The following is a 27,998-nucleotide window of genomic DNA, read 5'->3' on the forward strand; positions in this document are numbered from 1 at the left end:
CAGCTTTGTGGTCTCTCATAGGTTTACAAAGGCAGTTGAGTTTTGGAAAAGGGTTATCATTTAAACTATAACCTAAATGTCTTCCAAAGTTAGCTTGTCCTAAGCCCAGAAGAGCCAAAGGCGCGTAGGGTGGCGGGTTTGGTTAGATTAGACCTCCCCCACGGCAATAATTTTCTCACTGATATAATTTTTGCAAAGGCAGTTTCATTATTGGTGTGGTTCTATTTATTTGTCTTTAACATCTACTATAGTTTCTTCTTTATGAAGTTGGTTACTCTATTATTTGGTGCACTGATTTCCAAACTGTTATTTAACCCTACGAATTGCAGCTTTTAGCTTTACAAAGCGTCCTTTTTTGCTGCGCCTTCTGGTCTGAACCCTATCTTGTTCGATATCAAGACCTCAGCACGCCTGCGTGTCTGCTGGGGTCAGACTCTGACTCAGTTCTACAGGCCCTGGGAAACTGGGCGTCCGGGCTCCGAGGATGGTACTGAACCTGGCGCAGCCGGGGGAGGGTGAACCAGGTGCCGCTGACGGAGCCCCCTCCCAACCTTCCTTTCCTGTCAGGCTGTGCCCCGCTCCAGATACGCTGCAGCTGGAAGTCAGGCCTGTAACTAGGGAGCCTTCGCCGAGGATTGTGGGAGATGTAGTTTTTCCGGCGCTGTCGCGTCCTGGCGCATCGACGCATGACGCACTTCCGCGTGCGCCACACACCCTGTCTTAGTCGGGTGCGCGAGTGCAGGGCTGTTTCCGGCTTAGACTCAGTGGACCGAAATCTGGCCAGTGGGTGAACCTGGCTAGTCTCTGTGACCGCGGAGGCGCAGAGCTAAGCGGCTGGGATTATCCGGGGCAGACCAGGAACTTGACCAGCTAAACACCTCCGTCGGTTCGAGGCGTGGACGGAGCCAGGCCAGCCGCCTGCTCTCCCGAGTCAGGGCTGCTGAACGGCACAAATCCATCGGTGCGACTCCTGGTACCCAGACCGGGAGGCCGTCTAGTCACGCGCGCTCCGCGTTGGGCGAGAGCTGAGGAGCCGGCGTCCCTGCGAGCGACTCAGCCCCGGGACGGTCAGGTGCCTGGGGCCCAGGACCCGCACCTGTCTTCGTGCGGACGCATCCCTCGCGGTCTCTCCGCAGCCCGCGGGTCCTGCCCCCTAGGCAGCGCACGAACGTGGGCGTGGGGATGGCCACCAGTTTCCGGACAGCTTCGTGCTGGGTAAGTAGAGACTTTCCGTGTTTAAAAGTCGACTGGATACTGAGGGTGGCCACGTTGATCTCTGCAGGGTTACTCCCGGGAACTGAACTCACGTTCACCTGTAATTGTGTCCATAGTTCACTAGACTACCCTCCCCGCCAAACCGAAGCTCCTCTAAAGCTCACCCAAGCTCTGGTCCTGCAGAAACGTGCCTCGTGGTAATCTGTGACGGGCAATTATACTGCACTTCATTGCCAGCTGCGGGCCCTGAAATCTGAGATCCTCCATCTTTTCGTGTTTTCTACAGAAAGTTGTCTTATGCAGACCGTTGGAACTTCGTTGGAGAAATTATCAGTTCCTCCTTTTTCGTTTGGCCAAATGCTTGTGTATGGAGTGTCTTTTTGTGTGCTGAACTCTAGAGCTGGTGCTGGCAATGCAGAGATAAGTTATGTATGTTCCTGATTTTAGAGGAGCTTTGGTTTGGTGGGGACGGTAGTCTAGTGAACTGTGGACACAATTACAGGTGTATGAGTAGGGAGAAAAGGCTAGGAGCGGAGCTCGAGAGTCCAAGAGGTAAGGGGCGGGCCAGGGGATCATCTGGACTTTATGAATGATTGACGGAGTGAACCAGAGGGGAGATTTTACAAGTGACTTGATTGCCAAATCCATTGCACTCGGTGAGTGGTGGCGACGACGTTGCCGGATGTTGTGCTCTGCCACTGAGCTATACAGCCGGAGACTAGGAAAGCTGTTAGAAGAGGGACCCTGGGAGAGACTTTCGCAGGTGTTGAGTATCCAATGCCTATATTTCAGCCTGTAACTCACATGGGAGGTCTAAACTGGAAATAGCTAAAGACACCTTACTGTATTCGTGGAAGCTCAGAGTGTGACCAACTAGAACCCTCAAGAGGACCGAGGTGAGGACTCAAGTTAATGAAAGGAAAGGACACAGTGAGGAAGGCTGTGGTGCTAAAGAAATGAGAGAAAGTTAGGAGTGGGTATTTCCCCCCTGTGAGTTTGTTCCTTTGTCAGAGATCAGTTGACTATATTTATATGGGTCTATTTCTGGGCTCTTTATTGAGTTCTGTTGGTCTATTTGTTCTTTCACTAATACCACACTACCACACTGTCTTGATTTTTGTAGCTTTAAAATAAGTGTTTTTTGTTGTTGTTGAGACGGAGTCTCGCTCTGTCGCCCAGGCTGGAGTGCAGTGGAACAGTCACAGCTCATTGCAGCCTCGAACTCCTGGGCTCAAGGGATCCTCCCGCCTCAGCTTCCTGAGTAACTGGGATTACAGGCACGTGCCACCACATCTGGCTAATTAATTTTTTTTTCTTTTTTTGGTACAGATAGGGTCTCACTGTGTTACCTTGGCTGGCCTGCAACTCTTGGCCTCAAGCACTTCTTCCTCCTTGGCCTCTCAAAGCGTTGGTGGGATAACAGGTGTGAGCCACCATGCCCAGCCTATAAGTCTTGAAGTCAGGTTCATTCTCCCAACTTTATCCTTCTGCTTCAGGATCCTGTTAGCTAATCTAAGTCTTTTGTCTGTCTAAACTTTATAATCGGTTCGTTAACATCTGCAAAATAACTTGCTGGGATTTTAACTGACAGTGCATTGAATCTGTAGATCAAGCTGGGAAGAGCTGAAGTCTTGAATATTGAGTCTTCCTATCCATGAACATGTTATATCTATCTAGTTCTTAGTTTTCGTTCAGCAGTGTTTGGTAGGTTTTCTCATATAGATTTTATATAATATCATTATATATTTTGTTAGACTTACGCCTAAGTATTTCATTTTTGTGTGTGCTACTGTAAATGTTATTGTGTTTTTTATTTCATATTCAGCTTACACCTGTGTACAAGAAAGGGGTTGACTTTTGTACATTGTTTGTATCCTGCTGCAACCTTGGTATAATCACTTAGTTCCAGGAGTTTTTTGGTGATTTTTTTTTTTTTGAGACAGAGTCTCCCTCTGTTGCCCAGGCTGGAGTGCAGTGGCGTGATCTCGGCTCACTGCAACCTCCGCCTCCTAGGTTCAAGTGATTCTTCTGCCTCAGCCTCCCGAATAGCTGGGACTACAGGCTCGTGCCACCACACCCAGCTAATTTTTTTGTATTTTTAATAGAGACGGAGTTTCACCATGTTAGCCAGGATGGTCTTGATCTCCTGACTTCATGATCCGCCCACCTTGGCCTCCCAGAGTACTGGGATTACAGGCGTGAGCCACCGTGCCCAGCCACTATTACTGTTTTGAACAGACTAGGTCAACTAAGAATAAGAAAAATAGCTAGGCATGGCCAGGTATGGTGGCTCAGGCGTGGTAGCTCAGCCCTGTAATCCCAGCACTTTGAGAGGCCAGGGCAGGTGGATCACAAGATCAGATGTTCAAGACCAGCCTGGCAAACATGGCGAAACCCTGTCTCTACTACAAATATAAAAATTAGCCAGGTGTAGTGGTGCATGCTTGTAGTCCTGGCTACTCAGGAGGCTGAGGTATGAGAATCGCTTGAACCCAGAAGGTGAGGGTTGCAGTGAGCCAAGATCGTGCTACTGTACTCCAGCCTGGGTGACAGAGCGAAACTTCATCTCAACAACAACAAAAAAAGAAAAATAGCTAGGCATGGTGGCTGATGCCTGTAATCCCGGCACTTTGGGAGGCTGAGGGCAGGAGGCAACTTGAAGCCAGGAGTTTGAGACCAGCGTGGGCAACGCAGAGACCTTGTCTATACAAAACAACAACAACAACAAAAAACCAAGTGTGCTGGTGTGCACCTGTAGCCGCAGCTACTTGGGAGGTGAGGTGGGAGGATCACTTGAGCCCAGGAGTTTGAGGCCGTCGCACCACTGTACTCCAGCTTAGGCAACAGAGTGAGACCATCTCAAAAAAAAGATAAGAAAAAAGTTTTAATTTTACTTTCACTTATTCTTTCTTTGATGTTCTCAATTTTTAAAATGTATATCTGTGGCCAGGCCTGGTGGCTCCTCATCCCTGTAATCCCAGCACTTCGGGAGGCCGAGGCGGGCAGGTCATTTGAGGTCAGGAATTCAAGACCAGCCTGGCAAACATGGCGAAACCCTGTCTCTACTACAAATATAAAAATTAGCCAGGTGTAGTGGTGCGTGCTTGTAGTCCTGGCTACTCAGGAGGCTGAGGTATGAGAATCGCTTGAACCCAGGAGGGGAGGGTTGCAGTGAGCCAAGATCATGCCACTGCACTGCAGCCTGGGCGACAGAGTAAGACCCTGTCTCAAAAAAAAAAAAAAAAAAAAAATTGTATCTGTTTCTGACCTGTATTTTCCTTTTCTGCCCAGTTAAGGCAAGTTTGCTTGTAACAGCAATAAATTATCTTAGTTTTTGAGAAAGTCTTTCTTTACTTTTGAAGGATAATTTTGCAGGGTACAGAATTCTGTTTTGATGGATTTTTTTTTTTTTTTTTTTCTCTAAACAACTTAACTGTTCACTCCATTTTCCTGCTTGTGTGGTTTCTGTAGGTAAGGTATTTTTTTCCCCCTCAGGCTTATCTTTGATTTTTTGTGTTTTAAAAATGATATGCCTACATGCAGGTTTTTTTGGCATTTATCTTCTTGGTATTCTCGGATTTTCCTCCATCTGTGATTTGGTGTCTGACATTACTTCAGCAAAATTTTCAATAATTATTGTGTCATATATAGATGCTCCTTGACTTAATGATGTGGTTACATCCTGATAAACTCATCATAAATTGAAAATCTCTTTGTCAGAAGTGCATTTTTGACTTATAATATATTCAACTTGTAATAGATTTATCCAGATGGAGCCTCATTGTAAGTTGGGGAATGTACTGAATGTGTATTGCTTTTGTGCTGTTGTAAAATTGAAAAATACTAAGTCAAACCACCATGCGTCAGGCACCGGCTGTCTTTCTTCTGTTCTTTTCCTTTCCTTCGGGTATTTCCATTGTGCATATCTATACCTTTTATGGCTGTCCACAGTTCTTGGATATTCTGTTCTTTTTTTTTTCCCCAGTGTTCTCTTTGCTTGGAGGTTTGATTTTTTCGCTCAATCTCATACTGTCTACATAATACATAGCCCATCAAAGGCATTCTTTACTTCTGTACAGTGTTTTTGATCACTAGTATTTCTTTTTTTTTTTTTTTTTTTTTTTTGAGACGGAGTCTTGCTCTGTCTCCCAGGCTGGAGTGCAGTGGCTGGATCTCAGCTCACTGCAAGCTCCGCCTCCCGGGTTTACGCCATTCTCCTGCCTCAGCTTCCCGAGTAACTGGGACTACAGGCGCCCGCCACCTCGCCCGGCTAGTTTTTTTGTATTTTTTAGTAGAGACGGGGTTTCACCGTGTTAGCCAGGATGGTCTTGATCTCCTGACCCCATGATCCACCCGTCTCGGCCTCCCAAAGTGCTGGGATTACAGGCTTGAGCCACCATGCCTGGCCTCTTTTTTTTTGGGGGGATGGAGTCTCACTTTCTTGCCCAGGCTGGAGTGCAGTGGTGCGATCTGGGCTCACTGCAGCCTCCACCTCCCGGGTTCAAGCCAGTCTTGTGCCTCAGCCTCCTGAGTAGCTGGGACTACAAGTGCGCATCACGGTGCCTGGCTAATTTTTGTATTTTTAGTAGAGACAGAGTGTCACTGTGTTGGCAAGGCTGGTTTTGAACTCCTGACCTCAAGTGACTGCCTGCCTCGGCCTCCCAAAGTGCTGGGATTACAGGCGTGAGCCACTGCGCCTGGCCTGCTCATCTATTCTTGCATGCTGCCTACTTTATTCACTAAAGCCCATAACATATTAATCATAGTTGTTTTAAGTTTTCTCTGATACCTTCAACATCCCTATCATGCCTGGTTCTGATGCTTCCCCTGTCTGTGTGTGCTTGTGCTTTTTTTTTTTTTTTTTTTGAGACGGAGTTCAGGCTGGAGTGCAGTGGTGTGATCTCGGCTCACTGCAACCTCCGCCTCCTGGGTTCAAGCGATTCTTCTGTCTCAGCCTCCTGAGTAGCTGGGACTACAGGTGCACGCCACCACACCTGGCTAATTTTTTTATTTTTATTTTTATTTTTTATTTATTTATTTTTTTCTTTGAGATGGAGTCTGCTCTGTTGCCCAGGCTGGAGTGCAGTGGTGCTATCTTGGCTCACTGCAAGCTCCACCTCCCGGGTTCACGCCATTCTCCGGCCTCAGCCTCCCGAGTAGCTGGGACTACAGGCGCCCGCCACCATGCCCAGCTAATTCTTTTTGTATTTTTAGTAGAGACGGAGTTTCACCGTGTTAGCCAGGATGGTCTCGATCTCCTGACCTCGTGATCCACCTGCCTCAGTCTCCCAAAGTGTTGGGATTACAGACGTGAGCCACCGCACCCGGCCATTTTTTTATTTTTAGTAGAGATGGGGTTTCACCATACTGGCCAGGCTGATCTCTAACTCCTGACCTCAGGTGATCTGCCCACCTCGGCCTCCAAAAGTGCCGGGATTACAGGCATAAGCCACTGTGCCTGGTCACCCTGTCTATGTTTATTTGCCTTTTAGTATTGCCTTGTCCCTTTTTGTTCGTAGCTGGACATGATGTACTGAGTAAAAAGATTTACTTTTAATAGTACTTTACTAATATGGTGGTGAGATATCGGGAAAGGGTGAGCATTCTGTAGGCCCCTGATTAGGTCTGTCTCTTTGTGAGCCTGTTCCCCTGGACTCCGAACCTCACAAGTATTTCCCAGGCCACCCCCACCCCATCCCTTAGATGGGACAGGATGGAATTTGGTATATTCTTTCCTCAGGTTAGTTAGGCTCTGACAAAACCTTAGTAGATTAGGCTCTGGGAACCTGGTTGAGCTCCTGAAAGTAAAACTCAAAAAAGCTTGGGACCTTGTCTCCCTCCACTCCTACCATAAGTGGGTCCCCCTGGACTTTTTTTTTTTTTTTGAGACGGAGTCTCACTCTGTCACCCAGGCTGGAGTGCGGTGGCGCGATCTCGGCTCACTGCAAGCTCCACCTCCCGGGTTCACGCCATTCTCCTGCCTCAGCCTCCCGAGTAGCTGGGACTGCAGGCGCCGCCACCATGCCCGGATAATTTTTTTGTATTCTTTTAGTAGAGATGGGGTTTCACTGTGTTAGCCAGGATGGTTTCGATCTCCTGACCTCGTGATCCACCCACCTCGGCCTCCCAAAATGCTGGGATTACAGGCGTGAGCCACCGCTCCCGGCCCCCTTGGACATTTTAACTTCAGACACGTACACACCTAGCCTCTGGCAATTTGTCAGTTGCAGTTCAGGTATTTCTATCCTGACACTTTCTCACAGAGGTTTGTGCTCTGGTAAGTACTGTGTTTCTGCCTGTCTCTAATTTTGGGGACAGTGGTTTGCCCTGTATTTTCACTTCGCTTTCAGATCTAAGAAGAGTTGTTGATTTTTCAGTTTGTTAAGCTTTTTACTTGTTGTTAGGACAGAGTGGCTGCTTCCAGGCTCTTTACATGCAGAACTGGAACTATTAATTTTTGATGATACAGTTGCTATTTTTCTACATTCTCTTAGAACACAATTGTCTCTTATAACCACCCACCCATCCCAATCCCCTTTCTCTCCTCGGAGGTAATCGGTTTGGTAGATATTCTTCTAGGTCTTTCCCTATACATTTTTAATGCAGATGTTTATATCCTTAAAATGTTTGTGTTGGTTTATTTTTGTGAAGTTGTATGATATTCTGTTGTATGAACATTTCATAGTTTGTCTCTTGTAATCATCTATTATCAACATCAGTGTTTAGGTTGTTTTCAGTTACGGGCTATTTTCGATAACACTACTACGAATATTTTTGTACATTTCTTTTGGTAGACATCAGCTGTCATTTCTGTTAGGCACATACCAGGATTTTTCAGCCTCAGCACTATTGACATTTTGGACTGAATAATTCTTTGTTGTGGAGGAACGTCCTGTGCATTGTAGGATGTTGAGCAGCATTCCTGGCCCCAACCCACGTAGGTGCCAGTAGCACTGCCCCACTGTGACAACTGTAAATGGCTCCAGACATTGTCAAATGCCCCCTGGGGGACAAAATCTCCCTCTTACCCATTGAGAACCACTGGGCACATACTTACGAGTGATACCGTTGAGTCACTGTTTACATACATTTACGTTTAGTACATACTCTGGTTTTCCAAAGTGGCGAAATGACTTCACATTCCCAGTACCAGGAATTGAGAGCTGCATTTGCCCTAAATCCTTTTTTATTTTCATGGAAAAGAGGTTTTCCACTTTTCAAAAAATTGCACCACTGTAGTTGATGTGGGTGTGTTGGCGTAGGCGTTAGCAGTATTACTCTCACCATGTGCTCACTGGACAGTAGCACAACCCCACGAGAAGGGTGGTTTGCTCTACATCCTTAACAGGCTTGTGTTGGCCATTGTCCCGCTGATGCTCATTTCAGGGATCAGTTGTTCGTTTCTAAATATCTCCTTGTTTTTTTTTTTTTTTAATTCCAATTCTCTTTTTATTCACTTTATATAACTTCTCTGTATTTTAAATACTTATATAGGTATGTATTATGATAGTTATTTGTAATATTACTTGTCTGCTAACATCGTCTGGATCATGTGTGCGTCTGGATCAATTATCTGCCTATTCCTTTCGTCAGTCATATTTTCCTGCCTCATGTCTCAAAGTTTTTAATTTTTTGCTGACATTGTTTTAAAAGGAATAACCACAGAGGCTAAAGTTTACTGTTGTGGGTTTTTTTTGAGATGAAGTCTTGCGTTGTCGCCCAGGCTGGAGTGCAATGGCGCGATCTCGGCTCATTGCAACCTCCGCCTCCTGGGTTCAAGCAATTCTCCTGCGTCAGCCTCCCCAGTAGCTGAGATTACAGGCGCCCACCACCATGCCTGGCTGTTTTGTATATTTAGTAGAGATGGGATTTCACCATGTTGGTCAGGCTGGTCTCGACAAACTCCTGACCTCAGGTGATCCACCCACCTTGGCCTCCTGAAATGCTGGGATTACAGGGGTGAGCCACCACGCCTGACCTTACTGTTGTTTTATAACAGAGGATATTTCCCCTTTTCTCTGTCATGCAGTAGGGGAATGGCTGATCACTTCAGTTTAAACAGGAATTGAGCTGTTTAGGGGCTGGACTCTATTACCTGTGGCTTCGGGTTTCTGGATGGTGTATTTATTGCAGGCTTGTCTCTACTGGTACTTCGTTTCTGGAGCACCTTGAGGCTGTGGGAGACTCAGTCTGCCATTCCAGCCCAGCCTGCAGCTTCTTGCACTGACCAGCACTCAACACATGTCCCATGGGGAAAGCTCACTGTCCACTGGGGCGCATCAAAACCTTCACTGGTTTCTCTTTCCCTATCCTAGTCCTCTGTCTGGGCTGAGCCCTTCCTTCACTGCTCTCAAGCTGAGCAAATGACCCAGGTGGGCAACAGCCAGCAATTTTAGCTCACCTAAGAGCAGCTCTTTTGTCTCTGCAATTTTAGTTTATTTAGTCCTCCTTGCTTCCACAGGTCTCTGGTTTTTTAAAAAGATAAGAGTATTTAAAATTTTCTAGTTGTAGCAGCAGTAGTCCAAGCATATGATTTTATTTTACGTTAGCGAGAGTTAGAATTATTAGATGAAATACAATGAAAATTTTTCTTGGTATTTTCATTGAGAATTTATCAAATTTGCAAATTAATTTGTGGAAAATTAATATCTTTAATTAATTAATTTATTTATTTATTTGAGACGGAGTCTCACTTGCTTTATCACCCAGGCTGGAGTGCTGTGGCACGATCTTGGCTCACTGCCAGCTCTGCCTCCGGGGTTCATGCCATTCTCCTGCCTCAGCCTCCTGAGTAGCTGGGACTACAGGCGCCCGCCATCACACCTGGCTAATTTTTTATATTTTTAGTAGAGACGGAGTTTCACCGTGTTAGCCAGGATGGTCTCGATCTCCTGACCTCGTGATTCGCCCGCCTTGGCCTCCCAAAGTGCTGGGATTACAGGGGTGAGCCACTGCGCCCGGCAAAATTAATATCTTTACCATATAAGTCTACTCATCATAAACATGGCATATTGCTTCAATCTCTTCTGTACTTACATATTTTATCATGTGTATTTTTTGTTAGGTTTTCCTGCATTTTAAATATTTTTATTTCTAAGTACTTTCTAGATTTGTTATGATCATATAGGCATTTTCTTATTATATTTTCTAGTTGGTTACTGCTAATGTACCAAAAAGCTGTTCCTTACTGATTTGTTTAAAAGTGCTACCCTGTTGACTTTTCTTACTGGTTCTCATGATTTTTTTGTTTGTTTGTTTGTTTCTTACAAAGAAACATTTGATAGGGACTTATGAACAGAAGCCATGTCTGTGTCTCAGGTGGTAGCAAGACAAGATGGTAGATCCCTGCACCCCCTGACCCAGGACATCTAGACCATAGGGAGGGGTGGTTCAGAAGGGATGTGTAGACAGTTGAAGTATGGTTACATCAAGGTTGTTTGACCTAAGGGTAGGGTTTATGGTAAGTCCCTGCTCTGACACAAGGAACAACAGATGAACTGGAAATCTTACCGGCCTTCCCAGAACAGGAGTTAATCAGAAGCCCACGTGGTAGATGAGCTTCCAGGATGGCTTTGGCCTTCACACTTCACCTCCCAACCCAGCTTTCCTATCTTAGGCACCCTCCTCTGAACCTTAGGGAGGTGCTTGATATGGCATAGCTTTAGCAGCAGTGCATTGCAGTGGAAAACACATCAGGCCCAGGAGGACTCCAAATTAAGGAGATTCACAGGGTTGTTGAATCATTTCTGGTCTCCAGGATACTATGACTTTGGTTTTCTCAGATGAAGTAAAACGATGAGAGATACGTAATAATTTGAATAGTAGAAATATAATGCCTGCAAGGATTACAAACGAAGGAGAACTTTTGATTGTGCCGGAACAACAGCAGCAAATAACCTATTCCGTTAATGGGCCAACTAAAAGTATCATGAAGAAAACGAAAACCTCATTCCTTATTCGGGACTTCTTGTAGCCAGGAAATAATTCAGAATTAGCCCAAATTATAGGCAAATAACAAAAACTCAGAACAGCAATCAGAGTCTAAAATTTCTGTCTCCAGTTTTCCTGCTTCTACCAAGAATAAATCATAGCAGGACCAATTTATTTGCAAATAAATTTTGGTCTCATCCTTGGCCTGGTTATTTGCATAAGAATGGCAAGAATAGTGACCAGCCATGTAGGCTTCTTTTAAGGTGACTTCACTGGAGCTTCTTTTTTTTTTTTTTTTTTTTTGAGATGGGTGTACTCTGTCACCCAGACTAGAGTGCAGTGGTGTGATCTCGGCTCACTTCAATCTTCGCCTCCCGGGTTCAAGCAGTTCTGCTGCCTCAGCCTCCTGAGTGGCTGGGATTACAGGTGCGTGCCAGCACGCCTGGCTAATTTTTGTATTTTTAGTAGACAGAGGGTTTCACCATGTTGGTCAGGCTGGTCTCGAACTCCTGACCTCATGATCTGCCTGCCTTTGGTCTCCCAAAGTACTGGGATTACAAGCGTGAGCCACCACTCCCAGCCTTGCTGGAACTTTTATAAGGAATTTTTGATTCGACTTTTTAAAAGCTTAGAAGGCCAGAAGCCAACCCAAGGATTTGCCGTTCGACTGGGCTTGTAACACCTGTATGAATTCCTGTCTTCTCGAGATCCCAAAATACCATGAGGTTCCTGAGCCTGTTAGAAAGTGACATTCTTTACTTGCCACAGGTCAGGAATCTTTAAGGTGGACAAGGTACCAGGCCAGTCTTTCCAAGGGGCTTTTTATCAGCTCTGTAAATCCAACCTAAATTTCTCAAAGCAGCCTGGTTATATCTGAAAATACGCCATTCCATTTGAGGCCTTGATACAATAACCAGTCTTTCCAATTGTGTCCTTTTGCGAAAGAAAACAGATTCTTGCTGAACTTATATAAATAACCGTATTACCATAAGATCAGAATACTCATGAATAGTTTCCAGATTTTGGAGAAATCAGGTAGAGAGAAAGGTAAATTTTGCTCACAAAAACATACTTTACCCAATTGCTCTAAGCTGTAAATAACTCAGAAAGATTCTTGACTCTTCTTTAATCAGAGCAGCAGCCTTCCAAACGGGATGTCATGTGTTCACCTTGGAACTGCCATCCACAAGTCAAGCAGCTCTTTGCCAGTCGGGTGAGAGCTGTTTATCAGGGACTGTAGAATCCAACAGCTGTTTACATAGTTCCAGAGTCAGTGGAACAGAAGCCATATCTGTGTCTCAGGCAGCTGCAAAACAAGATGGTGGATCTCCACCAGTTCTCATTTTATCTCAGCTGATTCTCTTAGTTTTGTTTGTTTGTTTGTTTGTTTGAGATGGAGTTTTGCTCTTTGTTGCCCAGGCTGGAGTGCAGTGACGTGATCTCGGCTCACTGCAAGCTCCGCCTCCCGGGTTCAAGTGATTCTCCTGCCTCAGCCTCCTGAGTAGCTGGGACTATAGGCGCCCACCACCACACCTGGCTGATTTTTTTGTATTTTTAGTAGAAATGGAGTTTCACCGTGTTAGTCAGGATTGTCTCGATCTCTTGACCTTGTGATTTGCCCGCCTCAGCCTCCCAAAGTGCTAGGATTACAGGCGTGAGCCACTGCCCCCAGCCGTCATGTGTTTTTAAAGGAAATGATTTTAATGGTTCATATAAGGTATGATATTTTCTTTTTCTTTTTTTTTTTTGTTTTTTTTGTTTTTTTTTTGAGATGGAGTCTCGCTCTGTCGCCCAGGCTGGAGTGTGGTGGCACAATCTTGGCTCACTGCTAGTAGCTCCGCCTCCCAGGTTCACGCTGTTCTGCTGCCTCAGCCTCCTGAGTAGCTGGGACTACAGGCGCCCGCCACTACACCCGGCTAATTTTTTGTATTTTTTAGTAGAGATGGGGTTTCACCGCGTTTGCCAGGATGGTCTCGATCTCCTGACCTCATGATCCACCTGCCTTGGCCTCCCAAAGTGCTGGGATTACAGTTGTGAGCCACTGCTCCTAGCCAAAGTATGATATTTTCTATAGGTTTAGGGAAGAAACACTTTATTGTATCAAGGAAATTCCTTTTACTTTTAGTTTGCTTTAAATTCTGAGTTTTGAAAGTGTTGATTTTTTTTTTTTTTTTTGAGGGTCAGTCTCGCCCTTGTTGCCCAGGCTGGAGTACAATGGCATGATCTCAGCTCACTACAACCTCCACTTCCTGAGTTTAAGCGATTCTCCTGCCTCAGCTTCCCGTCACCACACCTGGTTAATTTTTTTGTATTTAGTAGAGACAGGGTTTCACCATGTTGGTCAAGCTGGTCTCGAACTCCTGACCTCAAATGATCTGCCTGCGGGCGCCTGTAGTCCCAGCTACTCGGGAGGCTGAGGCCGGAGAATGGCGTGAACCCGGGAGGCAGAGCTTGCAGTGAGCTGAGATCCGGCCACTGCACTCCAGCCTGGGCGACAGAGCGAGACTCCGTCTCAAAAAAAAAAAAAAAAAAAAATGATCTGCCTGCCTTGGCCTCCCAAAGTGCTGGGATTACAGGCATGAGCCACTGGGCCCGGCCAAAAGCGTTGAGTTTTATCATGTTCCTTTTGTTATGTCTATTGAGATGATTGACAGTTCTCCATGAATGTGCTAATGTGACTTATTTTATTGTTTTTTGTTTTTTAAAAATGTGGACTATCCTTTAATTCATTGGATAAACTCTTGGTGTAGTTGCTATGTACGTATGTACAAATACATGCTATGTGTGTATATATATATACACACACACACACACGGCATTAGATTTACTTTACTAATATTTTTAAGTATTTTAATCAATGTTAATCATAAATGAGGTTAGATTACAGTTTGTGCTGTCCTTGTTTTGTCTATAGGGTTGTGCACCTTTGTGTGATGCATTATACAGGTGTCCCATCATTTCACAGCTCTATGTCAGATGAAATATACTGGGAATTTTCTGTTCTTTGGATGGTGTTAGAAGTTTTGTTAGTGTGGGACTGTTGCCTTTTTGGGAAGAGTATACTTTTGATCCTTTGACTACTACTTCAGTTTTTTAAAATGATCATCGACTAGTCTGTTTTTCTTTTCTTTTTTTTTTTGAGATGGGGTCTCACTCTGTCATCCAGGCTGGAATGCAGTGTCACGATCTCTGCTCACTGCACCCTCCGCATCCCAGGCTCAAGGAGTCCTCCCGCATCAGCCTCTCAAGTAGCTGGGACTACAGATGTGTGCCATACTCAGCTGATTTTTGTATTTTTTTGTAGAGATGGGGTTTCACCATGTTGCCTAGGCTGTTCTTAATGAACTCCTAGACTCAAGTGGTCCACCCATCTCTGCCTCCCAAAGTAGTGGGATTACAGGTATGAACCACCATGCTCTAGCCTGGTTTTCCTAATTCTTGCTGGGGTAATTTTGGTTACTTTTATTTTCATAGAAAAATCTCCACTTTAAGTTTTCCAGTTTATTGGAACAAATGTATAAATTGTCAGTTCTGCTATTTTGTTTGCTTTGACGACATGAATTTGTTTCCACACCATTGCTATATTAAGGAACAATGTGAGCTTTCCATCTGATTTCAGATAACCCTCTTTCCACCACCATGTAATAACTGGTCATTTTCAAAGTAAAGTGTCATATTTATTGTAGTATTTATATGTTTGTTAACCATTTAGCATGTATAAAACTGCTACTGTTTTTATCGGGTTCTAGGTTCTCTTTTTTTTTTTTTTTTTTTTTTTTTTGGGGGGGTGTTTTTCTCTGTCCCCCGGGCTGGAGTGCAGTGGCGCGATCTCGGCTCCCTGCAAGCTCCGCCCCCCCCGGGTTCACGCCATTCTCCTGCCTCAGCCTCCCGAGTAGCTGGGACTACAGGCGCCCGCCATCTCGCCCGGCTAATTTTCTTGTATTTTTAGTAGAGACGGGGTTTCACCGTGTTAGCCAAGATGGTCTTGATCTCCTGACCTTGTGATCCGCCCGTCTCGGCCTCCCAAAGTGCTGGGATTACAGGCTTGAGCCACCGCGCCCGGCCTCTAGGTTCTCTTTTTGTGTGTCACCGGTATTATGCCTTTACCCCATTTTTCCCATAAGCCCTATGGCTTTTTATGCAACTGAATGGTGTGATGTTTTGCAGCGTGTGCATCCCGTTACAGTAGAACTGTTTATCATAATCACTTGTGAAATTTTAAGTCTCTTAGAGTTTGTGGACTGCTTCTTGGTCATAAAATTTTCTTTTGATCATGCTAGGTCAATTCAAAATTTTTACCATTATTTTGTATTTTATTTTTATTCTCTTATTTTTTTATCCATTTTGAGATGGAGTCTTGCTCTGTCGCCCAGGCTGGAGTGCAGTGGCGCGATGTCGGCTCACTGCAGCCGCCACCTCCTGGGTTCGGGTGATTCTCCTGCCTCAGCCTCCCGAGTAGCAGGGATTACAGGCGTGCGCCGCCATACCTGGCTAATTTTTGTATTTTTAGCAGGACGGGGTTTTGCCATGTTGGCCAGGCTGGTCTTGAACTCCTGACCATAGGTGATCTACCCACCTCTGCCTCCCAGAGTGCTGGGATTACAGGCAGGAACCACCATGCTCAGCCTATTTTTATTCATATCAAGCTTAAAGAAATAGTAAAAGGCTTTAAATAAAATAGATAACAAGCCTCCTGGTCTACTTGCTGCTCCTGGTCTACCCACTCTTTGCTCTGCACCTTTCCTCTTCCATCCTGTGCCCCCAGAAGCAGCTGCTTTGGGCTCCATTTCCTCTTCTGGTGTAGACCTCCAGCTTCTAATATGGTCGCATCGACGTGATGTGTTTCATGTTTCTTCTCCCTCAGATTTAAAGTAACCAGCTTGACGAGTGGCCTGAACATAATAAGGGCACAGTAGTGTCTTCATGTTTCTCATCACAGCCTCAGGCTTGCTCTGTCAGCCCTTTCTTCCCTAGTGGTCGTTGTGAGGAGAGCTGATGATGCTCTGATCACAGTCTTGTTTGTTATTAACTCTCAGTTACTTTCAGGTATGGGAAAGTTCAGGCCACACTCTCACTCCAAGCTCTTGTACATCCCATCATTCTAGCCTGCACAGGGGAGATGGAGGAGGCTTGTCTGTATTCCCACCCCATTTACTTGTTGCCCTCCGGTGGGGGCTCCTTCTGGGTTGGGATGGGAAGATCGGTGGTTAGAGGAGAAGATACAAAGGCCCGTGTTGTGTGGTGGTCAGTACCCAGTGTTATGACGGGCATCTGTGGGGTTTGTGGGGCTTGGTTAGAGCCTCTGACAGGGCTCTACCCAGCAGTTCCGTGGTGTATGTGATTCTTTCTCTCACTGCTTGCAGACTCCCCCAGAAGTCTCCTCACTGCCTCTTCCCCGCAAGGGGTCTCCCACTCACCGGTAGTGCTGCAGGGAGGGCCTGCTAATGTAGGCTCAGGTGTCAAGCTCAGAAGTCAGAATTCTTTGGGCCCAGGGAGACGGTGCCCTGCCTGAGGTGAGCTGCAGGGAGACGGTGCCCTTCCTGAGGTGAGCTGCAGGGAGACGGTGCCCTGCCTGAGGTGAGCTGCAGAGGAGGCCGGTGCCCACACCTGAGGTGAGCTGCAGGGAGACGGTGCCCTGCCTGAGGTGAGCTGCAGGGAGACGGTGCCCTGCCTGAGGTGAGCTGCAGGGAGATGGTGCCCTTCCTGAGGTGAGCTGCTGAGCCCTCACTCCCCTGCTGCCTTTTAAAAGTCCCCCTGCAGTCTCTGCCTTCAGAATTTTTTGCAGGAAAGCAGTTATCGGATCCTTGTTTACTTAAATTCTTAAGCACATGTCAGTTCCTTCTGAAAAGTCCCCAGATTTAGCCTCATCCGTTCTTGCAGACGTCCAGGTTGTGTGTGGGGCGCTTGCTCAGTCCCCTTTTCTTGGAGCCCCTCGTGTTTGAGAGGATGGATACCGGCTTCCCTTTCTTCCCACGTGTTCCTAGCAAGGTCACTTTCCTCCTTCAGTGACTCACTTCTGTGGACTGCTTTCTGGTTGGATCTCCCCCATCTTCAGTCATTCATGGACCAGTTATTCACTATCTTCTTTCCTCCCTTTGTTATCCCCAGGCTTCTCCAGCTCTTTAAAGGGGAAGTTCTGTAGTTTGCTTGGCCAGGCTGCTTGGTGTCCTCCTGGCCCCCCTTCTGTCTCTAAGCGTGCCACGGTGTCTCTATCAGGTTGTGTTCTGGCTCTGTCCCCGCAGGATGCCCAGAGTCCAGCCACTGCTTATCATCCCCATCGCTGTCACCTTGGCCCAAGCCGCCGTCTTCCATTGGACTAACACAGTTGCCTCCTAACTGGTCTCCTCGGTATCTCCTCTTACAACGCCCTCTGTCTTCCACAGCAGTCAGGGTGATCTCCTCAAAATACGAGTCAGAGCGAGAAGCCTTTCATTGCCTTCTCACAGCACTTGCATTTCTGCCCAGATATCACCTCATCAGAGAGCTGCCCTGATCCCCCTGTCTGAAACAGCACCCGTGCCTCCCTCTCTCTCATGACCCTGTCCCTTACCGGCTCGGATTTTTCGTTTGTTTGTTTTTTGTTTTGAGACAGAGTCTTGCTGTGTCGCCCAGGCTGGAGTGCAGTGGTGCGATCTCTACTCAACTGCAACCTCCACCTCATGGGTTCAAGCGATTCTCCTGTCCCAGCCTCCCGAGTAGCTGGGATTGCAGGCATGCACCACCACATCACGCTAGTTTTTGTATTTTTAGTAGAGACGGAGTTTCACCGTGCTGGCCAGGCTGGTCTCGAACTCCTGAGCTCAGGTGATCCGCCCGCCTTGGCCTCCCAAAGTGCTGGGATTACAGGCGTGAGCCACGGTGCCCAGCCTGGATTTTGTTAAGAGTACCTAGCACCACTGGCATGTTAGGTAGTCATGTGTTGGCTGAGTAACACCCACCCTGGAGACCCTAGGTGGGTGGGACCTGGGAGCCTAATTCGTATACTGCTTTTAGCTGTTTTCAGTTCACACCTCATTGTCCTCATGCAGGATGACTGTTCCCAGAGCTTTTAGGGCTTCTGTGGGAGAGATGGTTTGCTGTGCATCAGCTTACCTCTGGAGAGCTTCTGCTCAGGGAAGTCAGTTACCAGATTTTTGGCTTACTGTTTATTAAAAATTTATCAAAGTATCTTACTGGCTTCTGTTTACGTAGTTCCCTTTTTTTTTTTAGAGGTGTGTTTGTGCATGCTATATTCCTGTATGTAATTTAAATGAGTCTCAGATAGAGGAGGATACTGATAGTCATGTTTAAATCTTCTCTCCATTCTCTCTGTTCCTACTTTCAAATCACATTTAGTCTCCACCTCAACCTCCCTAATGGGCATAAATCTTACAGCTTTGTAGGTGTTTTGATTTGTGAAATTATATATTGTAGAAAAGCCATCTAGCATAGAAGAATCATGGCCAAGTATTGATGAGCCAGTAGGGATGGTGACCCACGCGGATGTGCCTGAGCAAGAGGAGCTGTTGGCTGTAGTGAGACTTTCGTGCTACTTGGGATGCATAAGAAATGCCTTTAGTGGCCGGGCGCGGTAGCTCAAGCCTGTAATCCCAGCACTTTGGGAGGCTGAGACGGGCGGATCACGAGGTCAGGAGCTCGAGACCATCCTGGCTAACACGGTGAAACCCTGTCTCTAAAAAATACAAAAAAAAAAAAAAAAAAAAAGCTAGCCAGGCGAGGTAGTGGGCACCTGTAGTCCCAGCTACTCGGGAGGCTGAGGCAGGAGAATGGCGTGAACCCGGGAGGTGGAGCTTGCTGAGATCTGGCCACTGCACTCCAGCCTAGGTGACAGAGCGAGACTCCGTCTCAAAAAAAAAAAAAAAAAAAAAGAAATGCCTTTAGTTTAAGCCCCTTGAGTTAAACTGATGTAAAAATGCAATTATTTTGTGCTAATTCTGTGAGTATCAGCTTTCATTGATTTAGCATTTACCTGATATCTTTTTTCATTTATTGTCTAATTTGTATTTTTTTCTTTGGTGTATCTCATGAGTTTCAGACTGTCTTAGTTATGTTTTCAGTATGTTCTAACATGAATGTGTTCTTTGTCAGTCGGTTTTTTCTCTACTGTTTTGGAAGCCCTGCTTCCTCCGCGCTCCCTCCCTACATTTTAGTGCTCGATTGTCTCTTAAGTCATTCGCAGACCCACTGAGCGTTTCCCTTTAAACCAAAGTCTGTACAGTTGCATTTTCTCTTTTCCCCAGTGAAAGGTGTTTCTTTATACCTTCATTTTCTGTGATTCTCATCTGTTTGCATCACACACATGCTTAAGTCGTATAGCTGATGATAATTTTAGTTCAGATGTGTTTGAATCAATATTTAGATTTACGTTCTGCTGCTCCACCAATTCTTTCTGTGTCTTAGTGTTGTCTGTATAGGGTGTATTTTTTTTTTTTATTTAAAAAAGTTGTTAAATTTTTTTTTAGAGACAGAGTCTGGTTCTGTTGCCCAGTGTAAAGTGCAGTGGCACAGTCATGGCCAACTATCACCTCAAACTGCTGTGCTCAAACCATCCTTCCAGCTCAGCCTCCTGAGTAGCTGGGACTACAGGTGTGCACCACCATGCCCACACATTTGTTGTTACTTGTAGAGATGGGGTCTAACTATGTGACCCAGGATAGTCTCAAACTCTTGGCCTCAAGTAATCCTCCTGCCTCAGCCTCCCAAATGCTGGGATTATAGGCATGACTACCACACTTGATGGATATAAATTTTCCAGGTGCTTGTATATTTGAAAATGTCTTTTATTTTCCCTTATTCTTGCCTTTTAGTTTGGCTGGTATAAGATTTCAGCATCAGCGTTTTTTCTCCGTACTTTATTTCTCTCCCACTTTCAGGAAACATTGTTCTTTCCTTTTAGTTGGTTATCAGGTGTTCTCTATTTACTTTATTTTCAGACGTTTCATTACCATCTGCTTAAATTTGGACCTTTTTTTTTTTTTTGGTTGACTTATCTTGCATTTCAATTGGTAGGTTTTTATCACGTGAACTCCTGTATTTGTCTTCACTCCGGGAGAATTTTCAGGCCGTATTTCTTCGAACATTGCCCTATTATTTCTCTTATTTATATAAACCTACATTGGCAATTTTTCTATAAACTAGGAAAATCATTCCAGACTTATTTATTTATTTATTTGAGACAGAGTCTCGCTCTGTCGCCCAGGCTGGAGTGCAGTGTCATGATCTTGGTTCACTGTAACCTCTGCCTCCCTGGTTCAAGCGATTCTCCTGCCTCAGCCTCTTGAGTAGCTAGGCTTGCAGGCACCCGCCACCACGGCTGGCTAATTTTTGTAATTGTAATAGAGATGGGGTTTCACCATGTTGATCAGGCTGGTTTTTTTTTTTTTTTTTTTTTTTTAAGACAGAGTCTCACTCCGTCGCCCAGGCTGGAGTGCAGTGGCGCGATCTCAGCTCACTGCAAGCTCCACCTCCCGGGTTCACGCCATTCTCCTGCCTCAGCCTCCCGAGTAGCTGGGACTACAGGCGCCCGCCACCTCGCCCGGCTAATTTTTTGTATTTTTAGTAGAGACGGGGTTTCACTGTGTTAGCCAGGATGGTCTCGATCTCCTGACCTCGTGATCCGCCCGTCTCGGCCTCCCAAAGTGCTGGGATTACAGGCTTGAGCCACCACGCCCGGCCAATCAGGCTGGTTTTGAACTCCTGACCTTGTGATCTGCTTCCCTCAGCCTCCCAAAGTGCTGGGCTTACAGGCATGAGCCACTGTACCCGGCCTCCAGGTTTATTTTGTAGTCTAGCTCTTACCTGTTCACCCATTGTAGCCATCGCTATGGTTTGAATGTATCTTTCAAATTTCATATGTTGGAAATTTAATTCCTAAATTTATTCGTTGATGATATTTGGAGGTAGAGGGTATTTAGGATTTGACAAGGTCATCAGGGCAGGGACCCTGTGATGGGATTAGTAGCTTTATAAGGATAGGAAGAGAGACCTGAGCTGGCATGCTCCCTGTCTCTCATCATGTAATGCCTTCTACCAAGTTACGACATAGCAAGAAGGCCCTCACCAGATGCCAGCACCATGCTTGTGGGCTTCCCGGCCTCCAGAACCTTGAGCTAAATGAACATTTTTCTTTATAAATCAGCCAGTTTCTGGTATTCTGTTATAAAAATAGAAAACAAAGACAGCAATCTTTTCTGTGTCTGAAATATTTGCAGTTCCTTGAATTGACCAGGCTCTACCGTGTGTTCTGTGTGATGCTTGCTCCTGGTACAGGGACTGCAAATTATGTTCCAATCTATTTTTTTTTCTTTCTTTCATAATAGATTTGCCAGTTTTTCAGTTGGGCATATACAGAAACAGACTCCATTTCTGAATTTCCCTGCTGTTCCCTCCCAGCCCCCACTCTTTGCTGTTGCTTAGAATGCAGATGTGATGACTAGAGCCATCTTAGACTGGGTTGCCCTGGAAGTGGAAGCCGTGTAAGGTGGAGCAGAGATGGAAGCCCCAGACCAATTGCCTTCAGACTCCTGCAAGTAGAAGGATAAACTCTCTTGTTTATCCCCCTGTTCTCAGTTGAACCTCGTCCACACACCTCCTGAATTGCCCTTTCCACCCCAACTTCTTGAGGAACACATCATGAATCTTCTAAGACTACTTGAGTGGCTCTCTTCATTCCTGTGCAAAATGTACCCTGGATGTTTTTACCAAGGACTCAGAACACCTTATTTTGTTTGCATGTATAAATGTTCATTCCTATCTACAAGATAGAAAGCTTCTTGAAGACAGAACTGGATTTTATTCATCCTGAAATCTTCAGGATCCAAGAGAGTACTGGCAAATAGAAGCTCCTTGATTGATTTTTTTTTCTTTTTTTTCTTTTGAGATGGAGTCTCACTCTGTCGACCAGGCTGGAGTGCAGTGGCGCAATGTCGGCTCGCTGCAACCTCTGCCGCCCGGGTTCAAGTGATTCTCCTGCCTCAGCCACCTGAGTAGCTGGGATTACAGGTAGCCTGCCACTGCGCCTGGCTAATTTTTGTATTTTTAATAGAGACAGGGTTTCACCATCTTGGTCAGGCTGGTCTTAAACTCCTGACCTCGTGATCCTCCTGCCTTGGTCTCTGAATGTGCTGGGATTACAGGCGTGAGCCACCATGCCCGGAACTCCTTGATTGATTTTTAATTCTCTCACAGCGTAAATGCTAAACCAGACACAGGAAATAGTCGGTAGAGGAACATTTTTTCCTTCCCAGTTCCTCTGCATCTTTTCCACATCACCTAATGTAATTGCATCCAATTGAACAGGGTGTGTGTTATTTCAGGGATTATTGTCGTTCAAGGATATATCTATGGAATTCACCTGGGATGAATGGCAGCTACTGGATTCTACACAGAAGTACCTGTACAGAGATGTGATATTGGAAAACTATCATAACCTGTTATCAGTGGGTAAGCACTCCGTCTCAACATCACATCACTCAGATAGTGAGTAATAAATTGCCATCCCTTTTTTTGTTGTTGACCTACTCTGGGATCTCTGAAGTGCTTAATGATTATGAACTTGAACTTTAGGGGTCAAATTTCCTTCGTCCCTATTTGTCCCTCACTTCCTAATTGTAATCTTTCCCCAAGTGAGATGAGCAGTTTTACTCTGTAGCTCTTGATTCCTCGGTCCTGTCCCTAACAGCCTGGTCCCCACCCTTTGTGATTTCCCATCAACAGGGTATCATGGTACCAAGCCTGACTTAATCTTCAAGTTGGAACAAGGAGAAGATCCATGGATAATAAATGCCAAAATTTCCAGGCAGAGCTGTCCAGGTGGGTGAGTGAGAATGAGGAAGGTGGGAGGCATGGGAGTGAGCTGGTGAGTACCTGAGGAGTGGGCACTCGCAGTGTTGTCTTCAGAAATTCTTCTGGAAGTCCTTGAGCTACTGGAGCTGACTCAGGATGAAGCCAGGAGCTCCTCAGATAAGGAAATTGCCGTCACTCTTCATATATTTGGGTTTTCTCCCCCTCACTGTTGAGAGGCAGGCAGGCCCCTCTTCCCTGAACTCTGCTCCAGGCTTGCTTTTGGGTAAGTTTGCCTCCTCCCCACGGTCATGGTCATGGGTTTCATTGGGCATCGAGACCTTTAGGGGATTTCTTTTTCCCCTCACTTGGTGTGGCTCGTGGCCCTCTATTTCCCTTTCTTTTATTTCCTCCTTTGCCTTTCACAGTTAAATCCCCGAGACTTGACTCACAGTCTTAGCCCTGATGTCCCCTGTATCTTTGAGTGATTTTATACACCTTCCACTTCCCTTTTGCGTTGTCCAGAGGGGTATTTTTCCAGTTTGGCTCTCCTCTCCTATGTTGTAACTGTCGAAAGACTCTTCCATTCTGAAGGTTTAAGCTTTCACCCCAGTGTTGTAACATCAAAATTGAGGTCTTTCTCTTTGGCACTTGAGTCCTGGGTTTTACCTGCCTGTAGGAGCGCTACCCCATGCTTTCCCAGACTTTACTCTCAGTTTCAGAAATGAGGATTTCCTTCTAAAATTACCACTCTTCCTCAAAAGAAATAGCCAGAGTCCCTCATTTTCTTCCACAAGTTTCTTTCTTAGTGTTTCCATCTCTAAGGAGCAGTGCCATCTTGCCATTCAAGCTGTTGACTCCTCCCCTTCTATGCTCCCACATCCAGTCCCTCAGCAAATCATCTTAGTTCTCTCCCATATGTTCCAAATTTCCTCAATTCCAGACATGTGTTAGGCCATTCTTTCATTGCTATAAAGAAACACCTGAGACTAGGTAATTTATAAGAAAAGAGGTTTAATTGGCTCAGAGTTCTGCAGGCTGTACGGGAAGCATGGCAGCATTTGCTTCTGGGGAGGTCTCAGGTAGCTCCCGTCATAGTGGAAGTCAAAGCGGGAGCAGGCACATCACATGGTGAAAGCAGGAGCAAGAAGGGGCGGGGAATGTGCCACATAATATCAAATGACCAGATCTCACAAGAACTCACTATCATGAAGACTGCACCAAGCCATGAGGGATCTGCTCCTGTGATCCGGATGTGAACACTTCCCACCAGGCCCCACCTCCAGCATGGGAGATTATAATTCAACTGAGACTTGGGCGGGAATAGGTATCCAAAGTATATCAAGAAGTGTAGTTCAAATTATCTCATTCTGGACTGCTGCAATAACTGTCTAAAGTATTTCTCTGCCCTTTTCTTACTTTTTACAGAACAGTCAAACTGATCTTTTAAATGCAGAAGACTGAGATTTTCTGTAATTAAAGACCTTTAGGCTGGGCACAGTGGCTCACGCCTGTAATCCCAGTACTGTGGGAGGCAAAGGCGGGCGGATCGCTTGCGCTCAGGAGTTTGAGACCAGCCTGGCCAACAAGTGAAACCCCATCTCTACTAAAAATACAAAAATTAGCTGGGTGTGGTGGCGAGTGCGTATAGTCCCAGCTACTCAGGAATCTGACATGGAGGATCACTTGAACCCAGGAGGTCTAGGCTGCCGTGAGCCAAGATTGCGCCACTGCACTCCAGCCTGGATGACAGAGCAAAGACCCTGTCTCAAAAAAAAAAAAAATCTTAGAAATGTAAAGAACTTTTTGCCATGGTTTTGAATAATTTGGTTCTGCTTTCATTCATTCACTCCATGGGTTTTAGCTATGCTGGCCTTTTTCTATTTCTTTCTTTTTTTTTTTTTTTTTGAGACGGAGTCTCGCTCTGTCGCCCAGGCTGGAGTGCAGTGGCGTGATCTCAGCTCACTGCAAGCTCCGCCTCCCGGGTTCCCGCCATTCTCCTGCCTCAGCCTCCCGAGTAGCTGGGACCACAGGCGCCGCCACCTCGCCCGGCTAATTTTTTGTGTTTTTAGTAGAGACGGGGTTTCGCCGTGTTAGCCAGGATGGTCTCGATCTCCTGATCTTGTGATCCGCCCGTCTCGGCCTCCCAAAGTGCTGGGATTACAGGCTTGAGCCACCGCGCCCGGCCATTTTTTCTATTTCTTAAACTCTGTCAGTCAGGCTTCCTCCTCAGGAACTTTGTACTTGGTGCTGTGGCACGATCTCGGCTCACTGCAACCTCTGCTTCCCGGGTTCAAGTGATTCTCCTGCCTCAGCCTCCCTAGTAGCTGGGATTACGGGTGCCCGTCACCATGCCTGGCTAATCCAAGTGCCAGTTTTAAACCTCTATTTTAAAAACTATTTTTGATTACTGGTAATTTGCTGCCAGTTTTCACGAGGGGCCTATTTTGGTCTGTTTTGATTCAGTTCCCTTGCCCCCATGCTTGGCCAGTATTTCTTTTGAACCAATGTGGTGGTAGACTTGTTACCAAAAGAGAAAGGTTGATTACATGACAGTCCTAATACTGTTTAATTCCATATCAGGTTTATGTTATGATTCAAAAAGTTATCTTTTGTTTGTTTTTTGTAGATGGGTGGGACGAATGGTACCAGAACAATCAAGATGAGCTTGAAAGTATTGAAAGAAGCTATGCTTGTAGTGTGTTGGGAAGACTTAATTTGAGCAAAACCCATGATTCTTCAAGACAGAGACTCTATAACACACATGGGAAAAGTTTGACACAAAACTCAGCTTCAAGCAGAAGTTATTTGAGAAGGAATTCTGATAAGTTTCCTGGTTATGAAGAACCATATTTTCTTAAGCATCAAAGAACTCATAGCATAGAAAAAAATTGTGTGTGTAGTGAATGTGGGAAAGCTTTTCGTTGTAAGTCACAGCTCATTGTACATCTCAGAATTCATACGGGAGAGCGGCCTTATGAATGCAGTAAATGTGAAAGAGCCTTCAGTGCCAAGTCAAACCTTAATGCTCATCAGAGAGTTCATACAGGAGAAAAACCCTACTCATGTAGTGAGTGCGAGAAGGTGTTCTCTTTCAGGTCACAGCTCATTGTCCATCAGGAAATTCACACAGGAGGGAAACCCTATGGCTGCAGTGAATGTGGGAAAGCCTACAGTTGGAAATCACAGCTTCTTTTACACCAGAGAAGTCACACAGGAGTGAAACCCTATGAATGCAGTGAATGTGGGAAAGCCTTTAGTTTGAAGTCTCCATTCGTTGTACACCAGAGAACGCACACAGGAGTGAAACCACATAAATGCAGTGAATGTGGGAAAGCTTTTAGGAGTAAGTCCTATCTCCTTGTTCACGTCCGAATGCATACAGGAGAAAAACCCTATCAATGCAGCGATTGTGGGAAAGCCTTCAATATGAAGACACAACTCATCGTACATCAGGGAGTTCACACAGGAAATAATCCTTACCAATGCGGTGAATGTGGGAAAGCCTTTGGTAGGAAGGAACAGCTCACTGCACATCTGAGAGCTCATGCGGGAGAGAAGCCCTATGGATGCAGTGAATGTGGGAAGGCTTTCAGTAGCAAGTCATACCTTGTTATCCATAGGAGAACACACACCGGAGAGAGACCCTATGAATGTAGTTTGTGTGAGAGAGCCTTTTGTGGAAAATCACAGCTGATTATACATCAGAGAACTCATTCAACGGAGAAACCCTATGAATGCAATGAGTGTGAAAAAGCCTACCCTAGGAAGGCGTCACTTCAAATACACCAGAAAACTCATTCGGGAGAGAAGCCTTTTAAATGCAGTGAATGTGGAAAAGCCTTCACTCAGAAGTCATCTCTCAGTGAGCACCAGAGAGTTCACACTGGAGAGAAGCCGTGGAAGTGCTCTGAATGTGGGAAATCCTTCTGTTGGAATTCAGGGCTTCGCATACATCGCAAGACTCACAAATGAGAAATCGGAATGATGCAATGTGAGAAACTGATGTTCAGGAGACTTCGGATAATGTAGACAGGATTTACAAGCAGGAGGCCCTAAAACTACACTCATGTCAAAAATCAGAGAGAGGAGAGACCAACCATATTTGGGATGAGTGTAAAAGCTTTCAGAAATAAGTTGCAAATCTTTGTAGATGAAAATAGTGGAAGGAATGCAGAGCAATAAGTGTATCAGATGTTGTAGTATCATCATGAAGATTCAGAGAATTTACACGAGGAACACCTTATAAGTCCAATAAATTAGGGAAGCATTTCCCGTTGAAAGTGTGTTCCGTGGAAAGTCACATTCCAGATTTGAAGCTGTGTTTTTGTAAAATAAAATCTCATTATGAACAGTTGACTTTTCATGGTGGAGTATAAAGTTGTTTTTAAAAAAATATATAAATAAAGTAATGTTCAGGAAAAACAGGGAACAGATTCTTAAAGTTAAGGGATATTTCATATGACTTCCCTAAGTTAACACTGAAAAGTATTTCTAAAATTTTTAGTATTTTATATTTTAATGTAACTTGTTCTGTCTATCTAACTATATATATATATATATTTGATAGTTTGTGGAATCATATCCCCCAGTATTTTCCATATTAAATGCTAATTGTCTTTTCTTTTTCATAAGCAGATCTGGTGTTTATTACAGGGCTGCCGCTTAAGAGAACTCATTGTAATGGACGTTTATTATATTTTGCAGTTCCGTGCCTGTTGTCCATTGATTGACATGAGCACCCTTGTTTTCTCTGGAGAAATACCTCCCCTCTCTGGGGTGCTTCCTGTGGTAGTGTCTTTCAGGTATCCGTTCCACTAGCTACAGGTGAGCATTTTACCCATTGTTGGATAATGGTAATCTCTTTTTCAGAATTTTGAGTCTGTAATTCATTCACACGTGAACCAGAAAATGTGGGAACTCATTCAGTCTTGTCCCAGAATTCTGTTGAGAACATCCATTCATTCTGGCTAATTGATTACAAGAATAACTGTGGATACTATCCCTTTAGAACCTGCTTCTCTGATCTTCTGTTGTTTCCTCACTTCTCAATAAAAATGTCTTTTACTTTT

General features: G+C 45.3%; 1 protein-coding gene across 3 annotated transcripts; it reads left to right on the forward strand.

Annotated features, from left to right (window-relative positions):
• ZNF26 (zinc finger protein 26) lies at positions 1–27,998 on the forward strand. Of its 3 annotated transcripts, XM_009182115.4 has the most exons (5): positions 1–1,215; positions 22,461–22,587; positions 22,861–22,956; positions 25,556–26,920; positions 27,634–27,998. In XM_009182115.4, the coding sequence occupies exons 1-4, from the start codon at positions 1,183–1,185 to the stop codon at positions 26,899–26,901; spliced, it is 1,602 nt and encodes a 533-aa protein (XP_009180379.1). In that variant the 5' UTR covers positions 1–1,182; the 3' UTR covers positions 26,902–26,920; positions 27,634–27,998. The 3 variants fall into 3 exon arrangements, with proteins under 3 accessions (XP_009180379.1, XP_003907466.1, XP_021778895.1); XM_003907417.5 differs by having other exon boundaries at positions 25,556–27,998; XM_021923203.1 differs by lacking the exon at positions 1–1,215 and having other exon boundaries at positions 22,560–22,587; positions 22,861–23,212; positions 25,556–27,998.

This window comes from Papio anubis, chromosome 9 (genome assembly GCF_008728515.1).
Source record: "Papio anubis isolate 15944 chromosome 9, Panubis1.0, whole genome shotgun sequence".
NCBI lineage: Eukaryota > Metazoa > Chordata > Mammalia > Primates > Cercopithecidae > Papio > Papio anubis.